At 37.8% G+C, this 15,699-nt stretch overlaps 1 protein-coding gene across 1 annotated transcript in view; it reads right to left on the reverse strand.

Moving 5' to 3' along the window:
• Positions 1–15,699, reverse strand: part of LOC125230214 (5-hydroxytryptamine receptor) — a 296,357-nt gene that overhangs the window by 8,263 nt on the left and 272,395 nt on the right. The window contains exon 4 of the mRNA XM_048135297.1: positions 6,982–7,115. Coding sequence (XP_047991254.1) covers positions 6,982–7,115 — 134 coding nt within the window. The remainder of the gene's footprint in view (positions 1–6,981; positions 7,116–15,699) is intronic.

Here is a 15,699-nt window from a genome sequence, read left to right on the forward strand (position 1 = left end):
ACAGCAGCAACGCTCTCAACCATAAAACGCAGTCGCCGTAGCCGAAAACGGCTAGGAGAAGAAGATGATGATGATCTGTTTTATTTAGTAACATAAATACATTCAACGCAGATCTATAAAAAGCCAAAAACTAAACAAAAAGGCGTCCAATCACCATCTAAAAATCCACACCAAAACGAATCAATCAAATCTGCATACTAGCAGAGCTGTGCCGGCGGCACAATTCTGACAATAAATCGACAGCAATGGATAGTGGCCGAAATCTGTGCCCATTAACGCCAAGCACTGACAACTCTGCCCGCTAGGCACGATTGTACAGATCTAACTATGAAATTTGTGTGTGGTTCATGCACAGGAGGGCGATTTTTGAATCTCGCATACGGGATTTTGTCACTAAAATACCGGTTGGAAACGGTGACTTGCTTATTATTTTTAGTGACAATTTTCTGAATACGAACGAGTGAGACTCAAAAATCGGCCCGCAGATATGGGAAAGAAGGAAATTCTCATACAAGGTAACAAATTAATTAATAATAATACTAAGGTAATTTATTTGCAATTCAATCTGGGTGAACTACTTATGCAAGAAATAGATTCTTACCTAGAGCATGTAAGATTTATAATGAAAAATTTGGCGACATTGATATATTTCATTTAACCTTAAATCAATTTGTTTTCGCAATAAAAAATAAAAGTAGAAATAGCTATTAAATAAAATTGTGAACTGTACCTTAGCAACCAACAATCACTCTCTTTGAATGTAACTTAGAACTGATAGATTTAAGATTTTTCCTTTAGTATGTATTAGTAATAATTCTGAGCAACAGAGAGATACATGTAAGTGCCATTCTTGGCAAAAAGGGGTTGAAAGAAAACGAAATTGTGACATAGCCTCTCGCCTACGCCACAATTTAACCCATAGCCCATAGTCGACTTCTACGACACCCACAGGAAGAAGGGGAGTGGTGAAATTCTTAACCCGTGATCACACGAGACATACATTTAAATATTATAGGTATTTGCGGCAGCTGGTTCTCTTAGAAGACTACGTAACTTCCTCCCCATTCCTACCAAAATTGCCCTCGCACAATCACTTCTCCTTCCCATTTTGGATTACGCTGATGTGGCCTATCTCGATCTCACTGAGGAGCAACTTAGTAAGCTTGAGCGTATCCAACACGTCTGCATTCGGTTTATATTTGGGTTACGCAAATATGACCATGTATCTCACTTCCGTTTGCAGCTCAAGTGGCTCCCTATCCGTCTTCGCCGTAACTTTCACATTTTGTGTCTTCTTTATTCTATCCTATTTAACCCTGCTACTCCCCGCTATCTTAAAAATCGCTTTAATAGTTATCTCTGTTCTACTAGGTGTGCCCAGAATTTAATTCTTTCTGTCCCCTCCTCTACTTCAAAATTCTATAATCATTCTTTTACTTTTCAAGCTGTGCGACTTTGGAATTCCCTACCTCAAGACATAAGACGTGCTCAGTCTCCTAACTCTTTCAAGAGACTACTTAAACTCCATTTTTTATCTCTTCCGTAATATTTTTGTCTGACTACTCCTTCTAAATAACCTGGTTCTGTTATATGTGTATTTATTTATATATATTTTATTTATATATTTATGCATTTAGTTATTTATCTTTATATATGTATGTTTATGTATGTTAATTTTTTTTTTGCCTATATTGTGCGATAAGTTTATTTCTTCGAATTTGCTGACACCTACTGACATTATGTAAATTTATCAATTTCCGCTACCTTAAGGTTGTCTGGAAGAAATCGCTCTTTAGGGATAAGACCGCCTGTTGTTTACCTTTGTTCGTGTTTCTTCCTTGTTTTGTATTGTTCTAATTTATCAAGGTGTGCAGTAAAGAGTATTGTATTGTATTGTAAATATTAAATATTACATGACATTCTTACACAGATTGACTGAGCCCCACGGTAAGCTCAAAAAGGCTTATATTGTGGGTACTCAGACAACTATATATATATAATATACAAATACTTATAATACTTATATACATAGAAAACATCCATGACTCAGGAACAAATATCTGTGCTCATCACACAAATAAATGCCCTTACCGGGATTCGAACCCAGGACCGCGGCTCAGCAGGCAGGGTCACTACCGACTGAGCCAAACCGGTTGTCGAATACGTACATGAAACAATAAACAGCCATGTAACGAAAATTCTAAAGTATCGAATAGGCCCCTGGATATGATTCTCAGCTATTCAGGTGGAAAACTCGGTCGACACAAGCATAAATTAAATATAACAAGATCATACCATCCCATACATTAAAATGCGACCGCCTACGAACGCGTTTACACTCCACCACACATAGATGGCGCCACAAAAAATTTCTTGTCGCCACCGATTATTTGTAGATTAGCATTAAGTGTCAATTCCGAGCCGTAAATCTGTGTCAAAAGTGACACTTACCGCGCTTACACTCCACCACACATAGATGGCGCCACAAAAAAATGTCTTGTAGCTTTCGATTATACTTGTAGATGGCGTTAAGTGTCACTTTTGACATAGATTTACAGCTCGGAATTGACACTTAATGCTAATCTACAAATAATCGGTGGCGACAAGAAATTTTTTGTGGCGCCATCTATGTGTGGTGGAGTGTAAGCGCGTTCGTAGGCGGTCGCATTTTGATGTATGGGATGGTATGATCTTGTTATATTTAATCTATGACACAATTGGAAAAACCAGAGGCGTTATGTTTGCTCGTACACTTGACTTCACCCCAAGCCCTTATACAGTCATACAAAGTAGCGGATCAAATTCAGAAGTAACTACCACCTATGTACATAACTACTTTGTTTTATTTTTAACAACAACACATATTATACACAATATAAAACTTAATAATAACCAAAAACTTCAAAATAACTACTATAAACAAAACTAAAATACTTATAACTAATTGAACTAACTTAAAAATAAACTTATAATAAATAAAAATAATACTAAAAATTAAATAATAGGTACTAAATAGAAGAGAAAAAAAAAACCCTACTTATTTATCTCATGTCTGTTTGACAGAAAGATAAGAAAAGTACTTCAAATTTGCCATTTCTGACAGCGACGGGGCCCATTTCTCGAAAGGTACAAGCCAAGCCTTGTATTACAAGTGTGTTTCCATGACAACCCATACGATTTGACAGTTCGCGCACTTGTAATACAAGGCTTGTACCTTTCGAGAAACCGATTCAGGATGTCAGGGTACGTAGCCAAATGCATCCTCTTGCTTATTGTCGCGACAGAGTAAGACTTCGTTTCTGTCGGCATCTGGCGTCGACGATTGCCATTCCGCTAGCCCAACAGATGCTTTTGTTCTTGCCACCTTGCCAACCTTCATATGCCACAAAAATTTTATGAAGAAGGTATTAATGGAGAATGAAGTAAAATACTTAAGGTCTAGAAAACAAAAAATTGTTAAAATTAATTGATGGATATGATTTTGCATTTTTCCCGTAAAAATATTTTGTTCACTTCGGTGGTTTTGCCTTGAATAGTGATCAAGATCCAATATTTTGAACCACTCGCTACGCTGGTGGTTCCACATTGTAATCTTTCGCTTTCTCGGGTATCAATATAGGCAGGAGCGGTTAAACAAGTTTATAAGCGCTGGTGGTCCTGCGGTAAGAGCGTGCGACTTTCAATCCGGAGGTCGCGGGTTCGAACCCTGGCTCGTACCACGTCATGCTCCACGGCAGCGCCACCTTAGCTTTGATGAACATAAACATATGGGAAAATATCTATATAAAGTCTATAAAATTCTAGACTAGTTAAAAAAATATCTATGTTTCTAGTTTCGTCGTGAGCTCTTATACATTGTGGCGCTGCTGTAGAGCATACTCCACAGCAGCGCCACCATAAAATATCAATTACTGCATATGGTACAGGCACGTATATGGCTTCAAATAATTCTATAACAATTCTATATTGACCTTGCTTACGAAATCCCTACTTTTATTTTGCATTTAGTAAAATACGATGCCACAAACCTTTTGTAAGAAATAATTATCGCAGCGCCTTATTGAAAATCTCGGCAAAATTGTTAGTATGTTTGCCTTGATTTTTTATTAAGGCGCTGCGATAATTTTTTTGTTATAAAAGATTTGTGGCATCGTATTTTCCTACATGCAAAATAAAAGTAGGGATTTTGTAAGCTAGGCCAATATAGAATTGTTATAGAATTATTTGAAGCCATATACGTGCCTGTACCATTTGCAGTAATTGATATTTTATGGTGGCGCTGCTGTGGAGTATGCTCTACAGCAGCGCCACAATGTATAAGAGCTCACGACGAAACTAGAAACATAGATATTTTTTTAACTAGTCTAGAATTTTATAGACTTTATATAGATATTTTCCCATATGTTTATGTTCATCAAAGCTAAGGTGGCGCTGCCGTGGAGCATGACGTCTCGTACCAATGAGTTTTTTGGAATTTGTGCGAAATTTCATTTGATATTTGCCAGTCGCTTTTCGGTGAAGGAAAACATCGTGAGGAAACCGGGCTAATTCCAATAAGGTCTAGTCTACCCTTCGGGTTGGCACTGGCAGTCGTTTTCGTAAAAACTAGTGCCTACGCCAAATCTTGGGATTAGTTGTCAAAGCGGACCCCAGGCTCCCATGAGCCGCGGCAAATGCCGGGATAACGCAAGGCGGATGATGATAGTTAAACATTTGTGTATCGTTTAACTATTCTATTGTAAAATAGTTGTTAAGTGATTTAAGACCAATAAATACTTATTATAAAAAAAAAAAAAACAAGTTTCCTACCCTTATCCCACGTCATGTGGGCTTGGTAGAACTTGTCTTCCTCTTCCATTCTTCTCCATCTTTTCTGTTTGCCCCTTCGTAAACAAATAACTATTAACCATTTTAATTACATATTGAATCAGAGTCAATTACTTCGCACTCAGCCGATAGAAGGAACCCGGGTTGTTTGCTTGTCCACTCAAGTTCCCCTAATCCGGGTCCGCGACGTGTCACGGACACGTACCGGCGCGGATTAAAGGAACGGATTATATTGTGATTCAATTGATATACAGGATGTTTCAAGGAACGTGAGCAAATAATTAATTGATACATTTGACGACCGGGCTGGTCTAATGTGTGCCCTGGTAAGCCGTGGATGTTTCCCAGAGGGGTAGACAGATCTCACTGATTTCTACCACCAACTTAAGAGAAGTGGGGAGTTAGAAAGAGACCAAAAAATAGCCTATGTCGCTCTCCATCCTGACCAATTCGATCCTGAACAACCACTTTCGCTTCTCACACTTTCCATGTATATACGGATTTCTTAGGTCAAGATGGCCTGTTTTGCAAGTACGTACCTAACTTGCAAAAGAAGCCATCTTGACCTTTTACCGTGGGACTCAGTCAATATGTGAAGGTAAGAATGTCCTTTAAGCAATATTTGTGCTTATCAGACAAACTGCCCTTATCGAGATTCGGACCCAGGACCGCGGCTTAGCACAACGCACTTTAATAATCATAGGCGAGACCGATCGTCATACTAATAAGATCAAACATAACACAAATTGATTAAACTTCATCTATTTACTGAAACGTTCAGAACATGTTAGGACATGTCAATCGGTCAACTAGTCGGAAAGCTGGAACCGGATTGAAAGCCAGAGGCGTTAACGTTTGCTCGACCACTTAAAATCTAACCCATGTCAACATGTCGTGTACACTAGTACAGTATCGATGGTAGTTGAAACAACGTGATTAAAGCTTAACACATGTAACTTTTGATAATAGACGTACCTACTCTTGTGTACAGTGAAAATTATATGTTTATACACGGTATGACATGAGGAAACCGAAACATTTTGACTACGCATTTCTGAGGGCAAAGTAAAGATAAAAAAAATAGTTATTTGTTATACAAAGGGGCAAAGTTGTATTTTAATGCCGAGTGTGGAATTGAAAAACGAGCAAGTGAAAGGATTATAGAATCCTGAGCGAGAAAAGGAGAATAGAATCCTGAGCTAGTGCGTTTTTTAACACACGAAAAGTAAAATACATTTGCACCTGTAGTGTGTGTAACACAAAACTTTTCCCCTCACTATATAGCGAGGAAACTACAACGCAAAAAATGCGTTTAGCACTGCTTCCAATAGTCCACAGGTGGTAAATCATCTTTATTACTAGATTCACCTACTTTTATCAATTTTAAAGCAGTTAATTTGACTTTATTCAAGTTCAAATTACTTTACCCACTAGTGGATAAAATGCGTTTTTACCGGCTGGTATTAAAGGACAAAACACGTGTTTTTGAGCTAGTGAGGAAAAACAATAAAATGTTATACGACGTCAAGAAAGTGTAATTTTTTTGATGTATTTTCACATGAAAAGTACCTTTTAATGTTATTCGTAAAACTGGCACTTAAAATAAAAATTTACACTAGTTACTTTTTCATATCTATATAGAGGATTCTTAAATTTTGTTCGATAAAGGCATCATCGCTCATCGCCATAAAAATAGAGTTTTTTCTGAGAAATAATGAAAAAAAAAAAAGCTAAACATAAACTCATTTTGCACCCGATATAAATATAAAACTCACACATTCCAGCCAACCATTCCACTATTCAAAACCATTCTGGGTATTCTGTTCTGTCACTGACTGAGTGAATAAGTGAATGAATGGAATGAGTGAGTCGCGTTGAGACTACGCGCTGAGTGAGCGGCATTCCACGCAAATTATCCAAGCCGTCCACAAAATGACGGCGTCAGACCGCCCCACATGGATGGGGCGCGCCCCGACACAGCCCCCACAGCGCCCAGCGCGGAAGGGGCCACTCACACCCCACCAGGGGTGTCGAATGAAGACGCACCACCAATCCACGCAAAGTAACAATGACTGAGTGTTACGCGCTGTCAGTTGGAAGACGCATCAGAAGTTTCACTCAGGAATCACTTAGGTTCCAAATAGGAATACTCACTTCATACACAGCTCCTAGCGGCATGACCAGACAGGCCACCATCAGGTCGGCCACGGCGAGCGACGCGACCAAATAGTTGGCCACGTTCTGCAGGTTTCTCTCGATTATTATTGCTGCTATCACGAACACGTTACCTGGAAACAAATAAAATAATAATTACATTAATACGCCTTCTTATAGGTAGATGTCGCTATACACAGAAATTAATTTAGATAGAAGAAACAAATTCATATATTTGTATTGGGACCGTGCGCGACGACAACGCCACGTGACAGTGACAATATTGTAACCGTTGTGAAGCGAGAAGTAAGTAAACGTTGTGAAAAAATTAATGAAATCTTGTGCTATTTTACTACATTAGACAATTTTAGACGATGGTGGTTACAAACATTATCGCCAATAACATTAAATCGTTGTTTTCAGTGAGAAATTAATAAACTGGTGACTAAAACGAGGTTTCGTGCCATCGCTCAAGAAAACATTTTCCAGCCTGAGACGGTGAATAAAGGCAATAAATTGGTGCTAGCTGGGCATTTTCTACAGATTGAAGACATTATTCCACCTATTTATACCTATGTGCAATAAAGTATAAATAAATCATTGGCTTTTGAAATAGTTGATCAGTTCACTGCTATCCTGTCATTTTCATAGGCTAACTACTTATAGGAATTATAAATATCATTGCAGGGTACAGGGTTTATTGCAAAATAAAAACAAACTTGCTATAATAACGTTTAATTATAATGTACATTACAAAAACTTGTTTCATTTACTTGAAAATATTGGAGGTTTACCAGATATCACATCAAATACAATCATGAATGCGATGAAATAAGTGCTCAGGAATGTTATTTAAAATGTGATAAGCCTTCAGTGGATGGACTTGATATTGTTATCGTGCTCCTTCTTCCCATTGAAACCTCGATATTTACGCATTTTCGTCAATCCGTTTCGATTTGTAAACAGGAGCACAGATGAGGAAAGAAATAAAATGATTTTCGAAAATAACTGGGATTGGCTTCCATATCGGCTTTTCTACCTCCAATAAAATTTGCACTATAAATTCACCGCAAATTCAATTTAATACTTGTATCAAATGATTACGCACTTTAAGTAAAACTTCAGAGATTGGACGACACTTTTCTTCTTACGGCAACTATTCACTTAAACGGTGGTTTCGTTTTCACCACGGTCTTGGAAATAGCTAGAATTTAGTCGCTAATTTTCTTGGCGTTATTACAATTCGCCATAACAAATTTTACTGGGCCCGTATTAAATTTATCTCAAAAAGGACATGAAAATGTTTACTGCAATATGGATTTGACAGCGCAAGTCAGCGACTAAGATGTCAATTTTGGCCGTAGTGAGCGCTGTGATTGTTTTAGCTACCCCCTCCACCCGCTTTGCACCCTGCCAATAGGGGCCGAGCGTGTCAAATTTTGTACTGAAGTCGTTTCTTGCCTGTAATTTTAAATATGTCTCAGGCTCTTGATTGTTCATAATTTTTGTGTTGTTGCAATTGAATATCACGTAACGAGGCATTTTTTATGTTTTGGTTGACTTCAACTTACAAAAATTGACGCCCGAAAGCTGCAAGCTGCGAGTAAAGACGGACAACTCAGTGGATTTCACTGAGTTCATTTGACACGCTAAGTAGATACGTTTGCTTGATCTATGGTATATATGACATCTGTGTCGCTATACATATGGGCATTTCTCAGGAGGCGCGTTTTTACGTGTCCGAGGCAAAAAACGTCAGAACGGACTGTTCTAAAAATCTGAATTAAGGTGGCTCGCTTAGGTTACCCGAAGCTCAGGCTGCGTTAGATGGCGTTAATCTGCAAATTACCGGTCTTATTTTTTTTGTGGAGTCGTACAGGCATGTATATACTTTCAATTATGCTTCGCGAACATTTAATATTAAAATTGACGTATTACAACAAACATTCAACTTCTCATTGTAACGTTAATGCCCTTAATGTAAACAAATTTACTATTTTACACTATTTTTAAGTACCACTCACACATACAAACAGTGTTTTTGTATTCCTTCTAGTCGATAATTTCACGCGGCGACAGCTTGTTTAAATAGCCTTGCGGTAAATACGTGCCATCGCATGATTTGCATGGAAGTACTGGGTTCGAATCCAGGACTTTTTCTGTTTTTTTTTTTTTATACTACGTCGGTGGCAAACAAGCATACGGTCCACCTGATGGAAAGCGGTCACCGTAACCTATGGACGCCTGCAACTCAAAGAGTGTCGCATGCGCGTTGCCGCCCCATTAGAAACTTGTACACTCCCCTTTGCTGCGTGTGCACAGCAAAAAGGAGTGTACAAGTTCAAAGGAGGGTTTGGGTTGCCGACGACTCAAAGGACAATAGACGGAACAAATTAGTTCCGTAAGTCCTCCCGTCGTCAGCACCCCACACCCTCGTTGAGCTCTGGCAGCCTTACTCACCGGCAGGAACACAACACTATGAGACACTATTTTTTGTTTTATTATTATACATAAATGTATATGTACTCGTACAGTAGTTACTGAGCGTTTTCCACAAAAAAGATTAAAAACCTATTCTCTTACATGGTAATAATTTTTGGGTTCGTCGAACTCAGAATTTCTAACATAATTATCCTAATCTGATATTTTTAAAAATTCCAAAAAAGTATAGATAAATTTTAGTTTCTAAACTACGATTCGAATGATTTTTTTTTCTAATTGTTTATTTTCGATGGAGCAAGGGTATTCAAATCGCTTTTGAAATCTTAAATTAGTAAATGAACATGCTATAGTTAACTGAGTAACGTAATGCTTTAAAAACTCAAGTGGACTTTTTTTATCTAAGGAGTAATTTCGATAAAATATTATATTTAGCGAGGGTATCAAAAGTTGTGTTTTATATCTCAACTTAATAAATAGAAAATCAAAATGACAATAAAAAAATCAATATGTTCTCTAAGATAAAATTGATACCTTCGGCTCTCCATTCTTGCTCGGTCAATAAAAAATACGAAATTTATATCCAAAAAAATACAAAAAGTTTATAGAATCCTGGGAATCGAACGCACCTTCACGGCGTGACAGACGACTATTCACCAACGACGCCATTACATAACACGCTGTTACCGACGAAATTGGGCTATACATATATAATTATTTAAATATAAATAATAATGTCAAATCCATACTAATATTACAAATGGGAAAGGGTGTGTGTCTGTTTGTTTGTCCGTCTTTCACGGCAAAACCGGAGCGACGAATTGACGTGATTATTTAAGGGGATTTAGTTGAAGGGATGGAGAGTGACATAGGCTACTTTTGTCTCTTTCTAACGCAAGCGAAGCCGCGGGCAAAAGCTAGTACAGCACGGGTAGCATGGTCACGCGATAGACGATAAAATATCAGGCCGTCCCTGTCGCACTATTAGTAAGTGCGATTATAGGGACGGCCAGATGTTTTATCATTTATCGCGCGACCATAATTGCCTGCCTGGACCAGATTATATTGATGATAATTATTATTTGTAACCATTTAGTTAATATTGTCTTCAGTTACCGCGATAGTTACTCATGAAATAAAAACTATGAAAACGGATTAAATCGCGTATAATGAGTTTAAAATTCATCCCGATGTTTCAAACACTTTACAGCGTTCGTGGTCAACGGGTGACTGAGGAAAAATTACAATGTGCAAAAGCTACCCATATTCTTGTATATAACCATTTAGTTGTTGAAGAAAAACATTCACACAACAATAACATAGGTCAACCAGCTCAGTAAATGCAATACTTTACTAATACTATGCCCACACTATGACCTATGTATAATGTATTATACCAGACGTGTAATATTTTATTTTATCAACAAAGGCATAATAAAGGATTGTATTGTAGTTTTGTATGAAAATAAAAAATAGGAAAGCAATATAGTAATAGTCAAATATTCCATTAAAAAAATAAAAAATACTTAATAAATCCATAAAAGTTCAAATGATTAAAAAAAACTTCGGACTCGAACCCACGATCTTCTGCATCATAGTCGGTCGTTTGACCGAGACGCCATTTCGATTTACATTAGCAGTGTCGAAATACACGATATGTATCTTTGTTGACAAAATGCGTCATTATTTCTGAGTCTGCTTGAGTTAACTAAACCAATATCTTTAAATAATTACTTGTCAAGAGCCAAATGTCACTGATGACAATGTCAACTAAAAATGCGCGAAATATGACGGCTCTGTGTCTGTACACAAAATTTGGCACGCACATTTACGTAAAATTAATAAAAAATTCACATGGATTTGTCCATGATTTCTGTATGAAACAATGTATTTCATTCACTACCGCGACGACGGATAATGTATAGTAGATGTATGCGCATATTTTTATTTAGTTGTAGTGTGCAGTGACTAAATAAATGGTAGATGTTTTTTGTATGGAAAGCGAGCCACCTTAAATCAGGCATAATCTTTAGCCTCTGTTCTATTTGGTACACCTTAACATTATTTATTTATTATTTGTATGATATGAGTAATAAAATATTAAATGCGAAAAATGACCGTCGGTGGGCGTGTCCCGCACTCAGAATTTGCAAAACAAAAAATCATAACTCAAAATGGAGTTGTTGATCGCAGTTGTTATAGATATTCACGTATAAGGTATTAGTTAAACTATCATATTTTCTGTATAAAAATAATATGTTAGCTAAACTCATCGAGTAAAGACAAATTTACCATGTGTCCCGGGCTAGTGACTGATTTCGGTGTAATTTTATAAACATGACATTACTCTTACAAATTAGTAGATCAGGGACGTAGTAGCACAAATATAGTTAGTTTTAGCTATATTTTAACCATTCAGTGTAGAGGAGATGCAGTACCGTTTTATAAAGGGGATTTTTGAAGGTTTCTCAATCGTTCGCAGGGTTTGGTCCCATGTTTTTTAAGATTCGGTGGATCAATTTACTCCCACAGTTTAGGTCCATTTGTCGTTATGTAAGGTACTAACAAATCCTTGAAAGTATGTTATTACGTCATTATAACATCTCCTCTGTATCATGCATGCTATTGCAGTTATCTCCAAAAAAGCTATAAAATTTGATATCAATTCAGTGGAGTTGATTTCCGTGGTTTCGGTGGATTTTTTGACCACCGATATCAAAAAAGTGACCACCGACTTCGATTGCCACGTTGTAAACTGATTAAATGTCCATTATTTTCTAATATTTCATAGTAGGATATACCTTGTAAAAACATAGAACTATGTTTCTAAGCAAATTAAGCCACTCTATGGGTACAAAATTCTCTACTCGATAATGACTAGCATATTACCATGTTAAATTTAGTAAAATTGCGCGATTATGAGCCTTTTTACATGACCTGTCATCGAATTAAAATAAAAAATATCATTAAATTGAATAATAAGTTATATATTAAGTTGAAATGTGGAATAATGTGTAAAAAATTGAATTCGGTGGGGCAAATTGATTACAGTGCCCATACATAATTTCGGTGATTTTAAAATGTCAGATTTCTTACAAACTATAAGGTTCTAATGGAGGCCTCCACCACCAATATTTTTTATATTTAGGCTAGATTTTAGTAAATTAACTGACACATCAATAAAGTAGTAAATAAAAATCAGCACCGAAATCAGGCACCGAACGTCATCCCTGAGAACTGCCCATATAACACCCTAAGCGTCTAGGAATTGAGGAAAGGTACGGAAAAATTCGCACGCAAATTGTATCACTAACTAAACTACAATATTTTTGCTCAGTGATCCAAAGTGAACCTTGGCTTCTAAAATGAAAGATTGCCTGTCCCAATCCTGCGCAGCCTCTTGTCAGTCACTGACTTGAAGCTGACGCAGATCTGCCGCCACACTGTCCTCCCAGCGATACCTGGGTCGACCCGCCGGACGACTACCAGCCGGTCGACTCAAGAACGCTCTTTTCAGCCCGATCGTGTCCCATTCTAAGTGACCGAACCAGCAAAGTCTGTAGGCTTTCGTTTCGCCCATGATATTGGTTTCTGCCACTATTCTTATATCACACGCAGCAAGTAAATTTTTCATCAAATTTTTAATTGACGAAATCGAGCGTTCGAAATTGTAAAATCGAGCATTGCCTTGATCCTCCTTTTTAAAAATAATTAACTGGCCAAATAAGCCCCAAGCGAATCGAGTGATTAATTTTCGTAACAAAAAGCTTTATAATTTTTAAACACATCGCAATACGGAAAGCTTTTAATCGAGCGGCGGTAATTAAACTTTTAGGCTCATTAATTTTCGCGTTCCGGTAATTTCAGATCAACGTTTTAAATTGTATTCACAGCCTTAACGTATAAGCAATAAAGTCGTGTATACATGTTTTTTGACACTTCGTCCGCATCTATATAACGAAAAACGAAAATAAAGCGAAAGTGCGTCTAAAATACTCACGAACCGCGCCGAAAAAGGGTCTGGCCAGCCGGCGTAGCATTTGGCAATCGTCGACGCCAGACACCGATAGAAATGCAGTCTAGCTCTGTCGCGCCAATATGCAAGAGCGATAGAGATAGCTACGAAACAGATATTATCCTAAGCGTTTGTGCATTCGGCTACCTACTCTGACCCCGTAGCCGAATAATGGCGTTTCTACGATACGAAACGAAAACGAACCGCCGCGAAAAGTAGTCTAGCTCTGTCGCGCCAATACGCAAGAGCGATAGAGATAGATATCTACGAGCGTTTTGTTTCGTAAAGCTGGGTCCACACTTGTGACGTGGCATCGAACAGGAGCAAAGGGGTAATCAAATCTAGATTAAAAAAAATTTTCCTCGGTGTTGTCATAGTCTGTAAGTTAGATAGATGAATCCTACGATAAGTACGTATTGAGCATGCTTAAATGTTTAAATTAAGTAAAACTATTAAGAAGTTGTTAGAATTAAGTAAATCGAGGGTTACTGGTGAAACCCGATAAGTTGAGCAAACTGGTTTTTGAAATTCAAACTATGTGCAATTTATTTATTTATTTATTTTTATTTATTTAAACTTTATTGCACAAATTATCAATAAAAAGTACAAATGGCGGACTTAACGCCTTAAGGCATTCTCTACCAGTCAACCATTGGGCAAAACAGAGATAGTTAGTTTGGTGCACAATATTATAGAGCCAGTATGAGATTGTAATGATTAAATACAAGTCGATACCTACTATTATAAAATAAACATACACAAATACAATAAATAAACCTACATATATATTAGTATAATACAAATATATAAATAAAATACACATACATAAATAAATAAATGTACCTAGTGCGAGACATCAAGTAGACTTTAATTTCGAATGTTTGCAAATAAGTGCTTACGCAACTTGCTTTTAAAAGAGAGTTTACTCTGAGCTTGCCTGATAGGCAGAGGGAGGGCATTCCATAGACGAATTGCCTGACAGCTGAACGAGTTGGACAAGAATCCAGTGCGATGAGGGAGGACAGCCAGTTTCAGCGCACGAGAAGGACGCAGCTCACAACCCGGCCGAGCCGCTACGAACTGAAAGTTGGTCCTGAGATAATTGGGCGCAGCTGGGTCAAATAGGATCGAATAAAGAGCACACAAGATTCGCAATGACCTACGTTCACGAATTGGGAGCCAATTAAGTTTACGGCGAAAAGCGGAGACATGGTCATATTTGCGAAGATTAAAAACGAATCTTATACAGTTATTTAGGAGACGATCAAGCTTGGACAGCGAGGCTTGTGTAATGTTGGTGCAACATACATCAGCGTAGTCAATAATTGGCAGTATCAGCGACTGTACGAGAAGCGTTTTAGTGCTGACCGGTAAAAAATTTTTGTGTCGGTAAAGCGCCCGTAATATGTTTGTCACCTTTTTACTAATGTCTGTTACGAGAGGCTCCCATGTCAAACCACTGTCAATAATGAGACCGAGATTTTTAACCTGTGTTGACAGAGGGATCAACGTGTTCTCGAAGAGGATCGGTGAAATATGAGCCAGATCTGTTGACGCAAGCAAGCGGGGGCTTCCCAAAACAATCGCTTGGCATTTAGTGGGGTTAACGGCAATTCCGAAATCACGGGACCAAATAGAGATGCGGTTAAGATTATCGTTTATTTTGGAGATTGCACACCCGATATCATTAATACTCGCTTGCGTATAGAGTTGCAAGTCATCAGCATACAGGTGGTAAGAACAGCTAAGGCTACGTGTAATTAAATTAATAAAAATGGAGAAGGGAAGAGGAGACAATATACCACCCTGTGGGACACCAGAGGTCAGCTCCAGCCAGTCAGAAAAACACTGACCAGAGCGGACCGTCTGCCGTCGGTTTTTGAGGTAGGAAGAGAACCACTCTGCCACCGATGATGAGATATTCAATTGTTTGAGAGAAGCAAGTAGAAGATCATGATCAACTGCATTAAAGGCGTTGGAATAATCTATTAAAACTAATACAGTCAGCATGGAGTTTTCCATACCATGCCTTACATCCTCAACTACCTTAAGCAAAGCTGTCGAGGTACTGTAGCAAGGTCGAAAACCAGATTGAAAAGGCGACAGTAGCTGGTTGGAGTAGATGTTGGCAGATAATTGTTTATGAACCACTGCTTCCAGGATTTTTGACATGAACGGAAACGCAATTTCTACAATGTTTCGTCAAACGTTTCGCGTTTCTACAAACGCAATTTCAAGGACAAATGATCTTAATTTATAGGGTT

Source organism: Leguminivora glycinivorella, chromosome 10 (genome assembly GCF_023078275.1).
Source record: "Leguminivora glycinivorella isolate SPB_JAAS2020 chromosome 10, LegGlyc_1.1, whole genome shotgun sequence".
Lineage (NCBI taxonomy): Eukaryota > Metazoa > Arthropoda > Insecta > Lepidoptera > Tortricidae > Leguminivora > Leguminivora glycinivorella.